Source organism: Teleopsis dalmanni, chromosome 1, assembly GCF_002237135.1.
Source record: "Teleopsis dalmanni isolate 2A chromosome 1, ASM223713v2, whole genome shotgun sequence".
Taxonomy (NCBI): Eukaryota; Metazoa; Arthropoda; class Insecta; order Diptera; family Diopsidae; genus Teleopsis; species Teleopsis dalmanni.
In genome coordinates this window covers 190,353,050-190,365,742 of record NC_051846.1, presented here as the reverse complement: position 1 = coordinate 190,365,742, position 12,693 = coordinate 190,353,050, and the positions used below count along the sequence as shown (strand labels likewise).

The following is a 12,693-nucleotide window of genomic DNA, read 5'->3' as shown; positions in this document are numbered from 1 at the left end:
ATATATTCATCTAAAAAGGCTATTGGTTCTGGCACAAAGAATTTCTTTATTTTCTTTATATAATGAAGGATTGAGAAGAGTGTAAAGGTAATATACAGATATTAATCAAAAGCCTTTAAATAACTATATCATCTTAATATTTTAGTTTTTATTTTAAACGCAACACATTTTAAAATGTAATCTTCTTAGTCCTCCATAATGCTATAGCTTTATTTATTAAAATAAAATATAATGATTATATTGAATTTGTATATAGACTTATAGATAATAAATGTATTCTAATATAAAAAGTACTTCTTGTTGACGTCTTATACAGATAAATCTTTATATATAATATATATGCATTGTATTAAATCTACAAAATTCACTCTTATTCAAGAAAATTTAAATAAATGTATATATATATATATATATATGTTAGAATTATTTTATATTTATGTAAAAGAAAACACCGACAATTTATATATATATATATATTTATTAATATGTATTTATTATTCATTCAAACACAACCCGTCACTTCAATGTTCAAAATTATACTAAACTCTAAAAGGCATTATTCGCCTCAATATGCTCGTATGCTCTTTACACAATAAGCAAATTCCAGGAACAGGCAACAACAGCAACGCATACGAGACATGACGCCCGTCTGCCTGTTGCGATCAGTGACTTCCTTGAAATTGAATCTACGTGATCAATGCATTTTGTTATTGTGGCAAAACTATAGAAACAAAGTACAGTTCTATTCAGTGACTGTATGTCCAACACACCTCCTCAAAATACATTGATCATTACATGGCAATTTTAATTTTATTTTATTTACATAACAATTTCAATTTTATTTTATTTACATAACAATTTTAGTTTTATTTTATATCTATGACGGGTTATGTATTCTGGGACATTACAATATCATGGTCCAACATTTGTTGCTAGAATTGGGGAAAACCCAGTAAAACCCAATTAGACCATTACTTAAATAATTGTTCTTATTTCTATATCTTATTAATTAAGTCCAATTTGACTTCTTAATTCTATAAATCTTATTGCAGGTAATGGCTTTGTTAAAATATCTGCCAATTGGTTACCCGTCGCAATATACTCAATATCAATTAATTTATTTTCAATTTGTTCTCTAGAAAAATGATACTTAATATCAATATGTTTAGATCTTTTGTGACATGAAGGATTACTTGCTATACATATACAGCCTTGATTATCTTCAAAAATTTTTATTGGTTCTTTAATTTCAATCTTAATACTTTTTAATAATGAATTAAGCCATAACGCTTCTCTTACAGCTTCAAACAATGCCATATACTCTGCTTCTGTTGAAGAAGCTGCAACAGAGTTTTGTTTCTTTGTATTCCAGCAAATGACACATGACTCGAAAATTTTAAATAAATAACCAGTAGTACTTCTTCTGTCACTCTCACTTCCACCCCAATCAGAATCAACATAACCAACAAACATATGTTTGTAATTTAGATTTTTAATATAGGTTAATCTTAAATCTATAGTCCCCTTGAGATATCTCAGGACTCTTTTAAGACATTGCCATAATTCTTTATTATTTTTATTACTATATCGACTTAGAATATTTACAGATGTACTCAAATCCGGTCGTGTGCATAACATAATGTACATTAAGCAGCCAATTAAATTACGACACGGTGCATCATATTCCTCATCTGAGTTTAAAGCCTCATAATTGAGCTTGCTCGGTAGTGGAGTGCTAGCTGGTTTACAATCATACATTTTAAATTTTCTTAAAACATTTTTTATATAAGCTGATTGACTTAGATGTATCTTATCATCAGTTCTTTCAATTCTTATTCCAATAAAATATTTAATTTCAAATAAATCGGTCATTCTAAATTTGCACATCAAATAATTCTTGAACCTGGTCATAATTTCAATATCCATTGTTGCTATTACTAAATCATCTACGTACAACAATACATACAAATTTTTAAGTATGTTACCATTATCAAGAATGTAAATGCAACGATCAACAGCTGAATTTATAAAACCAATTTCTTTTAATGTCTGTTCAAAAATTTCAAACCAACATCTTGCTGCCTGTTTAAGTCCATAAATTGCCTTATTTAACCTACAGACTTCATTTCTACCGCAGGTTAAACCTTGAGGTGCTACCATATATATTTCTTCTTTCAATACCCCATTCAGGAAAGCAGTTTTTACATCCATGTGATGAACTTTTAGATTGAATTGGTTTGAAAATGATATCATGAATCGAAAACTAGAGACTCTTGCCACTGGAGCAAACGTTTCATCATAGTCAACTAAATATTCTTGCGTGAATCCTCTTGCCACAAGCCTAGCTTTATATTTAACTACTTTACCCAGTTCATTATGTTTTATTGAAAAAACCCATTTGCAATCAACTATATTTTTATTTTCTGGTTTTGGTACAAGAGACCATGTTTTATTATAAATATGAGAATCAAGCTCTTCTTTAATAGCTTCCTCCCAATGTAATCTATCATTTCTATATTTGATTTCATTAAATGAATTCGGAGTGCTATTAACAAATGCCTGTGCATTCATCATGCAATTTTTGAAAAATAAGTCATTTTCTTTGTATGACATCTGTGGCCGCTGTTTCAATCTTTCACTTTTTCTAACATTAAATTCTGAGATTTGCAACTGACTATTGTTTTTATTTGCATCCTTTACAGTTTCATCAGTATTAACTGGACCTGCATTGTTTTCACTTGATATGAGACCACTAGGCTGTTTATCTGACTTTAATTGATCAGATTTCCTTTCCGTACTCTCATTCGGGAAAATTGAATTAATTTCTTCCTTACTCTCATTCGGGAAAATTGAATTAATTTCTTCCGTACTCTCATTCGGGAAAACTGAATTAATTTCTTCCGTACTCTCATTCGGGAAAACTGAATTAATTTCTTCCGTACTCTCATTCGGGAAATTTTTATTAGAGTCATTTAATTGTACTCTGTCTTTTACTACAGTCCTAGAATTTATCATATTTGTCTCATCAGCAATAATATCTCTTGCTGTCACAAATTTCCCAGCTTCCACATCCCATAATTTATACCCATTTGGTTCATATCCGACAAGTATACCTTTCCATGATTTTTCATCAAATTTTCGTTTTCTTGTTTTTATATGTACATATACTGTTGAACCAAATACTTTTAAATACTTCAAATCAGGCTTTCTATTATGCCACATTTCGTATGGTGTTTTCATACCGTCTTTCAATGCTTTACTTGGACTTCTATTAATTAAATATGTTGCTGTTAAAACAGCTTCACCCCAGAAAGTTTTATCTAGTTTTGCTCCACTTATCATAGCACGAGCTTTCTCTGTAATCGTCCTTATCATGCGTTCAGACACACCATTTAACTGTGGGGTATGTGGAACTGTTAAGTGATAACTAATGCCTTTTTGAACACAATAGTCTCGCATCTCTTTTGACAAATATTCTCTACCATTGTCAATATACAAATTCACAACTTTTAAGTTGAAATGAGTTTCACTTTTTGTGATGAAGTCTTTAAAAATGGCAAAAACATCAGATTTAAAAGTCATTAAGTAACTAACACAGTAATGTGTATATTGATCAACAAAAACTATATAATAGTTTTTTTCATCGAGTGTAGAAGGTGTGATCGGACCACAGACATCTGAGTGAACCACAAATAAAGGTCTTCTAATATAATCCTTATTTTTATTCTTTTTAAAACATAATCTAGTTTGTTTACCATTTATACAGGCCTCACATAGTTCATTACCTGGCTGTACATCTTTCAATAGACTAGTATCACTAAACATTTTTTTGTTTTTTATTTCTAAAAATTTTGTTCTGCTAACATGTCCTAATCTTTCATGCCACAATTGATAATTACTATTTAGAATAGACTTAAATGCACAAACTTTTTTATACAGTGTAAACTTAACAATTGGTACATTATTTACACACTTATCAAAAATAATTACTTTACCGTTTTTCTTTACTTCAACACCTCCTGGCTTAAATTGTATAGTCATCCCAGCATCTTGCATTTTCTTAATTGAGAGTAAGTTGTGCGGAACATTTTCACAGAACAAAACATCTTCCAAAGTAAGGCTATTTTGAAAATTGTTGCACAGTTTCACTATACCTTTTTTAGTTGCATAAATATACTCTCCACATTTTGCGATTGTTATTTGAACCGGGAAAACCAAGTTGATGTAATCCTCAAACAAACTGTCATTATTTATTATATGATCAGACGCCCCAGAGTCCAAAAGAAATGACACATTTTTGTCTTCAGCAATTTTAGTATTTTTGCTTATCATAAACGCAAAGCCTTTACCTGCTGGAACTTCTGCAATATTCGCTACTTTCTCATTTTCAGAACTTTTATTTAGTAGCCTTTTGTACACATAACAGTCCTTCTTGATGTGACCTTTTTTTCCACAGTGATGACATTTTATCATCATTTTAGAACGGTTTTTAAAGGTTTTAAATTTGTTTCTGTTTTTAAAATAATTTGTATTTATTTTATTTTTATAACTTTCATTTTTGCACACCGCTTGTAAAATTTTTGTGCTAGTCTCTTTAGATTCACTTTTTAATTTTATCTCATGATCAAATAACCGATTTTTTACAAATGCTAGCGTTAAATTATCTTCGGATAATGTCTCAATGGCAGTTATAATTCCATCATAAGATGATGGCAGTGTTAATAGTAAATGAGACACTTTGTCCATTTCGTCAATTTTAGCCCCCGAAGCTAATAACTCACTTATTAAATCATCAAAAATGTTAAAATGGTTTACTAACGGGAAATCCCCTTTTAATTTTAAAGACAATAGTTTTTTTCTCACTGCTAATTGCGATGCTAAGCTTTTTCGCTCGTATATTGCATCTAGGTTTTTAAAAATTTGTTTTGCAGTACATTCAGTACTAGCAAAACTTAGAAACGAGTCACTTAAATATTCGATTATTACACTTTTAGCACTTCTTTCGGTTTTATTCCATTCTTCTGTAATTGTTTCTGGAATGTCACCATCGATTACTTTTAAGGCATCATTTTCTGCTAATAGTGCTCTTATTCTGAATTTCCATATAGAATATTTTTCACCATCAAATGGTTTAATGTTTCTTTTTATTTTGTCCATATTCACGCAGTGTAATGCGTGCTTGGCACATAACCTGTTAGAATTATTTTATATTTATGTAAAAGAAAACACCGACAATTTATATATATATATATATTTATTAATATGTATTTATTATTCATTCAAACACAACCCGTCACTTCAATGTTCAAAATTATACTAAACTCTAAAAGGCATTATTCGCCTCAATATGCTCGTATGCTCTTTACACAATAAGCAAATTCCAGGAACAGGCAACAACAGCAACGCATACGAGACATGACGCCCGTCTGCCTGTTGCGATCAGTGACTTCCTTGAAATTGAATCTACGTGATCAATGCATTTTGTTATTGTGGCAAAACTATAGAAACAAAGTACAGTTCTATTCAGTGACTGTATGTCCAACAATATAAAATAAAATTTAATTTAATTTAATACTTTAATAAATATTAAATACTTTGCAATTAAATGATGAGAAAAATTACCGTATGAATTTATTTAATGATTGAATTCATGGCTGCACTTATGTGTACTGATTTTAGTTTTATTTTTAAATTCAAATTTCTTTTACTCTATATAAAGTTTTTAATTTAAAACCAATTATTTTTTTCAGATGTAACTTGTGTTCTAATGGTTCCATTAACAATAAAACATTACTAAAAGGTAATATTTTAATTACAAATTGTTAAAGCTCTAAGTTTAGTATTAAAGTATTAGTATTATTTTTTAATTTTTTTTATTTTCTATACATTTGTTTCAACAAAAAAAAAAAAAATATGTGTAATATAAGGTTATTGTCTTAAATTATCGTAACAATAAGAATTAAGTAGCAATATAAATATTTCCTCCTTTGTTACTATAAAGCAATTTTCTCCTTCAGTTGTAGTTTATCATTTATTTTTTATTTTATTGGCAAAAAAATGAACATTAATATTTTTAGTTTTTATATATATATTTATTTTTCATAAGTGTAATTCTATATATTTTATACAAATGCTATAAATTAATATAATTATATAATAAATATATATTAAAATTAGTTCTAATGTGATGAGATTAATTGGTCCGTGTTTATGAATTTATATTGATTTTTATCCTTCCAATTACTGATTATTACTAAATACAATATATACTAGCAGTAATTTTAAACACCATTGAAATATACTAAACAGTTTTAATTTTTTGCAGGAAACATATAAGTAATGTGGGGATCAAATCAGATATAATTTTAATCAAAGGTAAGCTTTGAAATTAATCACAATTTTTATTTAAAATTAGATTTATATATATATAGGTATATTTAAAAAAAAATAAAAATTAATAAATGATGAAATTAATTGGTCCGTGTTTATGAATTTATATTGATTTTAATATTTCCAATTACTGACTACTTTTAAAATTTATATTCAATTAATTTATAATTTATTTCTATTAAATAAATAATTGATTTTATTCTTATTTTAGATGCGCTATCAATTAAGACTGCTATGAAGAATTGGAACACTTATTCAATTCCATATATGGTATTTTTGTTTGAAAAAATGAATTCAACTCGCTTTTTGAAAAAATTTATTTTTTAATAAAATGCATTCTTTATTTTAAGTACATATATATTTAAAAATTTAGTTTTATGGTACGTTAATTTTTTTGTTTTTGGTATATTTTTATTTATAAAATTTTTTATTAGTTGTTGGATTTTGTTAATTTTTTTTGCTAGTTTTTTTTCTATTTTTTCCAGTTTATTTTTTTTTAGATTAAAAACTTAACTTCTATATATACAAAAATATATTTAATACACATTAGTTTGTTTGTTATTTATTTTGAACAAAAATTCATATATGGAATGAATATATGAGTGTGATTAGTTATCGTGTATTCAGGTAATTATTAAATTAAAATTAATTAATATCTTCATTAAATTATGATATAATTATCTAATTTAATATTTTTATGATGATACATTTAATTTATGTCTTCTTTTCCCGACATATATAATTTTGATGATGTTAACTAATCTGAACTATTATTTTATTTGATTTTATAACAAATAATATTTCAACTAATAAAATAATATTTTTGCTTTTACAGGTAAGCTGTGGTGTTTGGTGAATTTCCCGAAAACCGGATTTTTATATTTAATATTTATTTATTTTTTATAATTACAATATATATGTATACGTATATATACAAAATGAATAAAAAAAAACGAATGGAAAAAAATATCTATATGTTTTAATTTCAACCCTAATCATATCCGAGCTGATTTGCTCCTCTGGAAATAACGTTAAACATCAGAATAATTTCTCCATATGATTCCACTGCTAAACCTAGAAAAAAAAACAATTAAACAATAATTAACAATATTTTAACTTTAACTTACCATTTATATTGGCATCAAGTAAAATTCTTGGATTCTTTAATTCAGGATTTTTTCCAGTAATCCAGCTTGTCATTTGTGAAACAAGATTGGTACATTTTGGTATTAGTATTGGCGCTGTAATTCTACGTGCACTATTCGAACCAAATATAGGTACATGAGCGCGGCTGTAACCTAAAACTGTTTCAACACCCCAGCGAGTTTTACCATAAATTATTACTATAATTTGAGGCCCTTAAAAGAAAATATACTATTTAATATACTATATACTATATAAATGAATATTAGAAGTTAAATTTCGTTTATTTAACTTAAAAGTTAAGTAAGTTAATTGCTTAGCGATATTAGTAAACCAAGGATTGGGTTAAGTTTAAGTTACCCTGTTAGGCCATAAACCATGCAGATCTATGCAAAAGTTCCTAATGACACTAGAGAGAACGAAATATTGCGATTATAGTAATTGTCTTTTGTTTGGTTACGGTGACATGTCAGCATATATCCTTCCACTTTACATAATTGGTAACTATTTGCCGTCTTACGACCGCATTCGTCGTAAAAATCCTAAAGAGATAAAAACTATTTCCATACCGTTTATTTAACGGATTATTCCTTTACCGAGGAATAATCCGACAAACTGAAAAAAAAAATATTTCTCTAAAAATCGGATGTTGCCAAAGGTCTAGGCTAGACAGTATCATAGGATGTGCTTTATAGTTCCAATCTTTAAGTTTTTTTTTTATAAAAAACGAATACAGAAAAATAATATTAAAATATGTTCTGTATTTAGTTTACCTATGTCTATAAATAATTTAAAAATGTATCAAGAGCGAACATTATTAAGATTTCTAAAATTCTTTTATCAAAGAAAACAAACTTGTATTTACATAAACTTTATTGTTTGCTTAACCGTGGCTTGATAACATAAAAATATATTAAATAAAGAAAATATTAACGAACATATCGACGATTTCTATCATTATTTTGATTTCTAAATTAATTGAGTTAGATGTTTTTTTTTTTAATATTAAAAGAATACAGTTGACGTATCTGATGAAAAGTAGAAGGATAGATTAAAGTTAGTAACTAAGACTTCCGTTTGGAGAAGATAACTACAATTATAAGGTTTCTACTGAACTATGTTTTGTGGAACAGAACATACGCCTTACCAATGTGGGCTTAAATGTCTCTCGTTGATATCAAACAGGGTCAGGAGAGATATTCTTATATCACAAAGAATGTAACTAAATGGTTCACCTTCTGTAACGCAGAGAAAACATACGAAGGCTCATATAGACTCGTCTTATTGAAATAATACCACAAGTTAAGATGTTCTGCCAGATAATCAGTTTATTTCAAAAACCATTTCCCTTCTAAAAAAATTCTATAATTCTATAAGACTTTACCTTCGAATTATGCATTCCACTATTACAACTATAATCTATATTATGTGAATATCCAATATGAATATGAAATATTTCTACTTGAATATCACATTCACGAACAAGAAAAAGAAAATGGCTTTGGTTAATATACTTACATCCATGAGGACTTGTACTTTTGAATGTTATTTCGATTGGCATATTCAGTACGATTTTGTCATTGTAGTGGCCACATTTGTTTGAAGCCGTCTGCGTTATACCATTTTGACAACCAGACACCAATTCCCAATCGGCACCAGCAACCACTTCGTAGCGGCAAAATATTTCATCAGCATCTGGACCCATTGGAAATATTGCAGATTCCAATTGCCCAGATATAAAAATATTGATAGTGCTTGCAGTCGTAGGTGATTCCATATTTTTAACTTGATAACTGAATAAATATCAAAATTAAAGTTATTTGTTTTGAAAAAAAAAACAAAGAAAAAGTAATATGCAAAATTCTGTGAATTTATTTTCTGAAGATTTCGTTCCTTTTAAAAATAACAGACATCAGTTTATAGTGAATTTTCAGAATTTTATTTGTTATTAAATGGAATGCGCATTATACCGTATTTATTGGCGCCATCCTTTATCATGATTCTTAGAAATAATTATTAGAACAAAGTGGTTTCTCTGCAGCGCGACATTTTTGTAATTTCGCGTTAATTTGTTATATATGTATATAGATATTTATATGTAAAAAACCGTATATTATTTTTTAAGTATTATTATTAATTAAATGATAATACTGGTCATGTTTCAAAGAAATCAGGAAAAAACAATCCTATTAGAATTTTAGGTTATGAGATTAAAATAACGTTGTTTTTCTTATTAAAATATTTATTACAAATGCAATATTGTTTAATTAAAATAAAAATAAACATTAAAAATATCTTATTGGTCGATATATAAGGAAAATAATTATCTTCAGTTTAAAGTAATTTCAAATATCAGTAAGTGCACAATAGCTTAATGTGATATAAACTACAAAAAACAAGGTTAAGTTTGGTTGGAGTGTCGGCTTTGTGTCCAAAGCGCAGTTGGGCCCAAATACTGGCCCACTGTTGCGCTCAGGATTCTAAAGTGGACACTGACATATTAGGTGGCGCAGAGTTTTCTTCTCAACATAAAAAACAAAGTACAAAAAATATCAGTGATTACTTTGAAATACAATGATGAAATCGGCGTAGAAAATAATATTGAAAAATGCCTTCGATTAGAAATGTTTCCAATTATTAATCACAACAATATATATTTTTACCTATGGCATTATGTTTATAAACTTATTAAAGAAAAAGTATATAATATATAAACAATAATAATTTCTATATATAATAATAATTAAAAACTATTTCAATAATTTAATTATTAATTTGTTCCACTGTATTCGGTTAACAAACTTTCTACTTCGGCACTTCAAAATTTCAAGTCATTTGAAGAGTTTCTATTTTGTTTCAGTTGACTACACATGTCAATTTAATGTATTATTTGTTTTGTAATAAATATCCTGTAATTTAAATTAAAAACAGTTAGTAATTACTAAAAATACTTACAATTAATTAATAAAAAAATGTTTATATGTATTATGAACGAATAATTTATTGAGGCAACTGTTTTAAACAAAGCGCAGAGTTTACAACCATCACAAAAATATGATGTGTAGTGTTTAATAATTATGATATTTTTACGCGAGTTTTAAAATCTATAAAAAACAGATTTCAGAAGCGTTTCTGCATAATAATTCAAAATGTTTTAAATCTACTGTACAATGATAGGTATAATGCAGTAATTAAAAAAATTGTTTATTACTAAACTGTAATTATTTATATTAAATTGCTTTAGTAGCGTTTGTTTAAGTGTAATTTTTTTATAGCCCATTCACACAGGCCAACTAATTGTTTTATGCTCATATCGATAGTTCAAATCAATTCGTTAAACATAAATAAAATTGAACATAAAATTATGAATATTTCTACAGAAACAAGTTTAAATTTCTAGTTCACAATAGTACAATTGTGTAGCGTTATTATAAATAATTCACTTTTGCTTAAAATTTTACTATATAATAATAATTATCATTTAATTGTAAATTTAAAATTATGCTCACATATTCAGAAATTTCACATAGTCTACTTAAAATTTTATTTTATTATAATTTAATATTTTACTGATAATTTATTTATACATTCGCTACAAGAAATTGTGTTTGTATATAATTTATAGATAAATTATCTGTAAATTTTTTTAATTCTCAAAAATTGTTTTATACAGCACTTTTATGTATTCACAGAAATATTGCAATATAGAATATTACGAACAACAACTAATATATAAAAAACGACAACTAATTGAACGTTGTTGTGCTTTTTTTTTAATTTTATATATAAAATAAAAATATGAAAATCGTTTTCTACGATGAATTTTTTTATAATCACAAAAATTTTATAAAATAATATTTTAAAACAACAAATAATATAAATAAAAAGACAGCAATTAAATAACGTTATTTTTTTTAAATTCATGTGTGAAATAAAAATATAAAAGTTGTTTTTACACAACTTTTAAAATAATAACTAATATAAAAAATAACAACTAATAGAACGTTGTTTTTTTTTTAATTTATGTATGAAATAAAAATTTAAAAATTGTTTTATACACCACTTTTTGCTTTCGCAAAAATACTATGAAATTCAGAGTGGGTAACTCTAAATTATATAAATTGAACAATTGTGAGGTGAGTTTTCAAATATGAGAGAGCGAATAATTTGTTTGTTATGAGTGGAAAAGTTATTTACGAAGAGAGTGAGCCAAACAAAACAGGTGTAATAAGAGAATATCTCAGCCACAAGTTTCATTGTATTAACGTCTTTTGTTTGATTCGAACGTCTTGGCGTAATTGTCGGAATATTATATTGTGGAAAAAGGCAATCTCTTTTTTTTTAGTTTTGCGAGAGATTTGCTTTCGGTACAGACGTTAATATTATATACTCGAATTTAATCGTAGCAAGTAAAGAAAAAGATAGTGTTAATTTATATTTGTGTACATTGTTTAATAATTTGTATATGTAACTGACGTACGAGTTTGTTAATGCGTTGGTGATTTTTTTTTATTAATAAAATATTTAAAAAAAATTATATTGATTATTAAGTTTTTATTGATGAGCATATATTGTTGATTGAAACTTGTTTCTTAGATGGCAGTTAAAAGAAAAAAATAAAATGATGTGTATATTTAGTGAAGATGGAAATTTAACAAATACTGTACAGTAAGCAACAACATACAGCATCCATCAAGTTATAGGAATTGTACACATGACTATATTTATGGTTACGGCATCATCGTCAGTTCCTAAAGTAGCCAACACCAGATTTCTCTGCACTTAAAACAGTTTCCCAAGTTAACGCAAAAACAAAAAAAAACAAAAAGCAAATGAAAATTAACTGATGTTTTTTTGCAACTCAGTAGAAGTTGCTGTGAATGCTTGCAACCGCAATACCCAGAAGCTAACATAGACACTTGTTAACGACAACAATAACAAAAATAACAATAACAACAGCAATAGCAGCAGCGCAGCGATAAAAACAAAAACAAAGAAAAAAAAGAATACCAACAATAACAGGAGCTAAAATCGTTGCCAAGAATAAATACAACAAAACCAATAACAACATTCCAGGAGTGTGTGTGTATAAGCTGAATAACATATTTGTGTTTTATGCTAACAGTTTTTTCATACGTAAAATCGCAAAGCTACCAAACG

General features: G+C 27.0%; 1 protein-coding gene, 1 long non-coding RNA gene and 2 other non-coding genes across 4 annotated transcripts; 3 read left to right on the top strand and 1 right to left on the bottom strand.

Moving 5' to 3' along the window:
* Window positions 1-6,181: 6,181 nt before the first annotated feature.
* Window positions 6,182-6,252, top strand: LOC119673608. Its single transcript, XR_005252125.1, has one exon. It is a non-coding gene; the product is annotated as a small nucleolar RNA U18 (small nucleolar RNA).
* A 206-nt stretch (window positions 6,253-6,458) lies between these two features.
* Window positions 6,459-6,529, top strand: LOC119673605. Its single transcript, XR_005252122.1, has one exon. It is a non-coding gene; the product is annotated as a small nucleolar RNA U18 (small nucleolar RNA).
* Window positions 6,530-7,336: 807 nt separating this feature from the next.
* On the bottom strand, window positions 7,337-9,340 carry LOC119670897 (B9 domain-containing protein 1-like). The gene is made up of 3 exons (XM_038081334.1): window positions 9,052-9,340; window positions 7,518-7,748; window positions 7,337-7,464 (listed from the first exon to the last, which is right to left on the bottom strand). The coding sequence occupies exons 1-3, from the start codon at window positions 9,308-9,310 to the stop codon at window positions 7,382-7,384; spliced, it is 573 nt and encodes a 190-aa protein (XP_037937262.1). The 5' UTR covers window positions 9,311-9,340; the 3' UTR covers window positions 7,337-7,381.
* Window positions 9,341-11,809: 2,469 nt separating this feature from the next.
* On the top strand, window positions 11,810-12,480 carry LOC119670898. The gene is made up of 2 exons (XR_005251748.1): window positions 11,810-11,942; window positions 12,130-12,480. It is a non-coding gene; the product is annotated as an uncharacterized LOC119670898 (long non-coding RNA).
* The last annotated feature ends 213 nt before the right edge of the window (window positions 12,481-12,693 follow it).

Excerpts from the sequence above, each read along its gene's own strand:
- LOC119670897 (XM_038081334.1), bottom strand. The coding sequence starts at position 9,310 with ATGGAATCACCTACGACTGCAAGCACTATCAATATTTTTATATCTGGG. Across the intron at positions 7,749-9,051 it reads AAGTACAAGTCCTCATGGAT|GGCCTCAAATTATAGTAATA; the intron begins GTAAGTATATTA and ends TTTTCTTTTAAG. Across the intron at positions 7,465-7,517 it reads ACTTGATGCCAATATAAATG|GTTTAGCAGTGGAATCATAT; the intron begins GTAAGTTAAAGT and ends TTTTTTTTCTAG.